The following is a 3,424-nucleotide window of genomic DNA, read 5'->3' on the forward strand; positions in this document are numbered from 1 at the left end:
GGAGATGCCCGGTCACTCCAGAGGAATGATACATGCAAGGCAAGCAAGGTAGATCCAGTCCATATAATATATAAAGCACATGGCCACACAACCCCCTCTACCCATAAAGAAGGTAAAAAATTAAAGTATATACGGATAAAGTTGGGCTTCTATCATAATAAGCTGACAAAACTAAGCCATAGCGCGTGGTAACAAAGGAACGGATAAGCATAGGAAGCATAAGCACAGGAATAGGAATAGTGGACAACCCCATCACCCATCCGGCCCGACAAGACTTGAAAAACCCACCACCCTACCCTTCTTTCTCCATTCTCTCTCAAATCTTTATCCCTTCTCCGATCTCCATTCTCCACCCCATATGTCTCCTTCTCACTTCCCTTCTCCGTGTCCTGCTGCTCTCCCCAGTCCCCACCTTCGGAAGCTTGGGATATCCGGCACTTAGTAGCCAATCATCAAACGAAAGCAGTCTCTCTTCTTTTTTTCCTTTCATTTTAAATAACTTAAAACCATAACCCTAAACAAAAGGAACCTTTTTGTATTCTCTCTCTCTCTCTCTAAACTCGCTTCTCCCCTTCCCCATCACTTCATTTATTGCCCCTTCTTTGTCATAGGTGGGCCTCTTCCCCATGTGCCCTCTAAGAATAGATAGAAATTAAAAGAGAGAGAGAGAGGGAGGGAGAAGATATAGAGAGTGTTTATTATTTGTGTGTTGTACGCTCCAAGCACTTGCATTCACCACCACCACCACTCTCCACTCCCACCAAAACTCTCTTCATATTTCTCTCCTCTCTCTTGTCTCTCCCTTTCTCTCATTCCCGTTGTTTTTATTCCTCTCATATATTTGTCTTCTCTCTTATCTCTCTCTTTTATTCCATTGCCGTTATTGGTGGAATGGATATGGATTTATCCACGGAGACACCGAAAGGAAGAAGCTCTGACTCCTCGTCTCCGGAGTTCGAGTTCTGGGTGGTCGGTAATCCTTCTCATCCCCAACAGGAATTACTCACCGCGGACGAGCTCTTCGTCGATGGCGTCCTCCTCCCCCTCCACCTTCTCTCCGTCGTCCACTCCGAACAGAAGCCCCGGCTCGAACCGGAACCGGAACCGGAGCCCGAACCGGCTGAGACTCCACCGGATACCTCCCCGCCGCCTCCGTCAGAGCCCTCGCCGGCGTCGATCACCTCGTCGATCTCGTCGTCGCCGTCGTCCGGGTCGAAGCGGTGGAAGGATATATTCAAAGTCGGTGAGAAGAAGGGGGAGGAGAAGGAGGGGCAGCGGCGAGAGCGGATGAGCGGCGGCGCGGAGCTTAACATCAACATCTGGCCCTTCTCGCGGAGCCGCTCCGCTGGCAATGGCGCCGCCGCCGGCCGGCCCCGGGCATCCGCCATGGCCGGCCGGAAGTCCAGCAGCGCCCCCTGCTCCCGGAGCAACTCCCGCGGTGAGTCCTCCAAACCCTCCAGCGGCGGCGGACCGACGAGGAGGTGGGCGGCCAGCCCCGGGCGGGCCGGGCTCAGCGGGGGGGTCCACCTGGGCCGGACCAGCCCGGTGTGGCAGATCCGGAGGGGCGAGAAGCGAAGCGAGCCGGCGGCCGGCCGTGGGCCGGAGAGGGCGAACCAGAGGGATAATAAGGTCACGGGGCGTAAGAAAGGGAGTGGGATTGGAGGTGGAGTTAGGGTGCTTAATTTGAATGTGAACACTTGCATTGGATATCGGAACCAGGTGAGCTGTAGGGGTGACGATAAGGACGGGGTGACTGACGGTGGCCAGACCGCCGGTGAGGCGGGTGGAAGCAACAGGAGCATCTTTAGTTTGAGATCCTTCTTCTCCAAGAAGGTCTACTGATGATTTGGAGATCGAAAACTCTTCCCCAAACCCTTTTTTTTTTTTTTTTTTTGTGGGGGCGGGGGGAGGGAAGCGTAAGGAGTGATGGGTTTGGTACTTTTGTTTCAGCTGATCATGCTTACTTGTAATTAACTACTCCTAAAGTAATCTACTTTTGTATATTCTAAACTTTAATTAGCATTACTTCTTTGATAAGTGTATCTAGAATGTATTATATTGCTTAGAGATTATATGAAAGTGACCACAAATAAATGAAACAAGTGATGCTAATTGTTATTAATGATGGTTATAGCTAAAGGTCTTAATGAATTCCTAAATTTGTATGATAATTATTATTATGATTATGGCTGGCAGATGACATAGTTTAGTTTGGTTAATAACTCTCTGCTAATTATATATAACAAAAACTGTGGCTTGTGAAATTTTGAATTACTCTCCAGAAGCAACATAATTAGTTAAAAGACATCAGTCACTCTGCTGTACCCACAACAAACATCTCTCTCTTTGTTGATGACAAGTTTGGGGAAGATTGGAGACCAAACAAAACGTTAGGCTGGAGTGGTAATTTCACTAGATATTCTATGAAACCAAGCAAAGAGACTAGGTGCTTAAAATGGTGTCAAAGTAAATGGTACAGTAGTAGTGGACCATAGTTATCCATATAAGTGTTGAATGATTGGATCGGCTAGGACTTGGACTTAAAATAGGCCTGATTTAGGCTTGATTTGAAGATAAATGAGTCTAGGATGAACCGACAAGTCAAGCTCAAATTTATTTTAAGCCAAGCTAAAAAGTAAAATAATCGATTTGATCAAGCTTGGCTAGCTAAGACTGGATCACACTCTATTTAAATAGGACTGAGAAAATGTCAAATGTTCCAATTCTTATGGTAAAAAATGGACCATTGGAAGTTAGAAGTTACCCAAGTGGGGTGTAGCTCACACTCTTCGAAGTAAAACACCCAAAGGACGGTTGCCGACCCTCTGCTTGTTTAGTGGCAAAATTTCTAGCTTTGGTAAGGCCAGCATATTGAAAAATGTTACTATCAAAATTGTTATCTCATGGGGTTTGATGTAGGTGAACATTTTTTTTTCCTAAGGGCATCACTATCTTTCATTTAAATAGGGAAATCTTTTACAGCCCAAGTTGTTTGTGTCTTGTTTTTCCTCTGATAAAGGTTTAAGGCATCAAACTGTCAGATGCGGTTCATTACTCCAAAAACTAGTATTTTCAATGAAATATCCCATAAATCCAGTGAGTAGAGTAAATAGACAGGGTGCACTACATTGCAGAAGGTGGATCCATTGTACTGAGGTTTCTGCTGAGGTCGCGGATACCGTGGGAGTACCCGCATGGATTGCCAGATTAAGGCCCTGTATCTCAGACCATTGGAAGTTTATTGCCCCGAAAAGCTCCATTAATATGATTTACGAAGATGCATGATCCTCATATAGTCTTATCTCAAATGAAAGTTGAGAATCCCGGATAACTCTCAACTACAAAGATGATAGTTAGTTTGTGTTGGAGTATGTGTCTTTATAAATATACGATGTATATCGGTCACATATCATAATAAAAATAT

At 45.8% G+C, this 3,424-nt stretch overlaps 1 protein-coding gene across 1 annotated transcript; it reads left to right on the forward strand.

The window, feature by feature from the left end:
• The first annotated feature begins 405 nt into the window (after window positions 1-405).
• LOC105038813 (uncharacterized) lies at window positions 406-2,016 on the forward strand. The gene has a single exon (XM_010914719.4). The coding sequence runs from the start codon at window positions 892-894 to the stop codon at window positions 1,840-1,842; it is 951 nt and encodes a 316-aa protein (XP_010913021.3). The 5' UTR covers window positions 406-891; the 3' UTR covers window positions 1,843-2,016.
• The last annotated feature ends 1,408 nt before the right edge of the window (window positions 2,017-3,424 follow it).

Source organism: Elaeis guineensis, chromosome 1, assembly GCF_000442705.2.
Source record: "Elaeis guineensis isolate ETL-2024a chromosome 1, EG11, whole genome shotgun sequence".
Lineage (NCBI taxonomy): Eukaryota > Viridiplantae > Streptophyta > Magnoliopsida > Arecales > Arecaceae > Elaeis > Elaeis guineensis.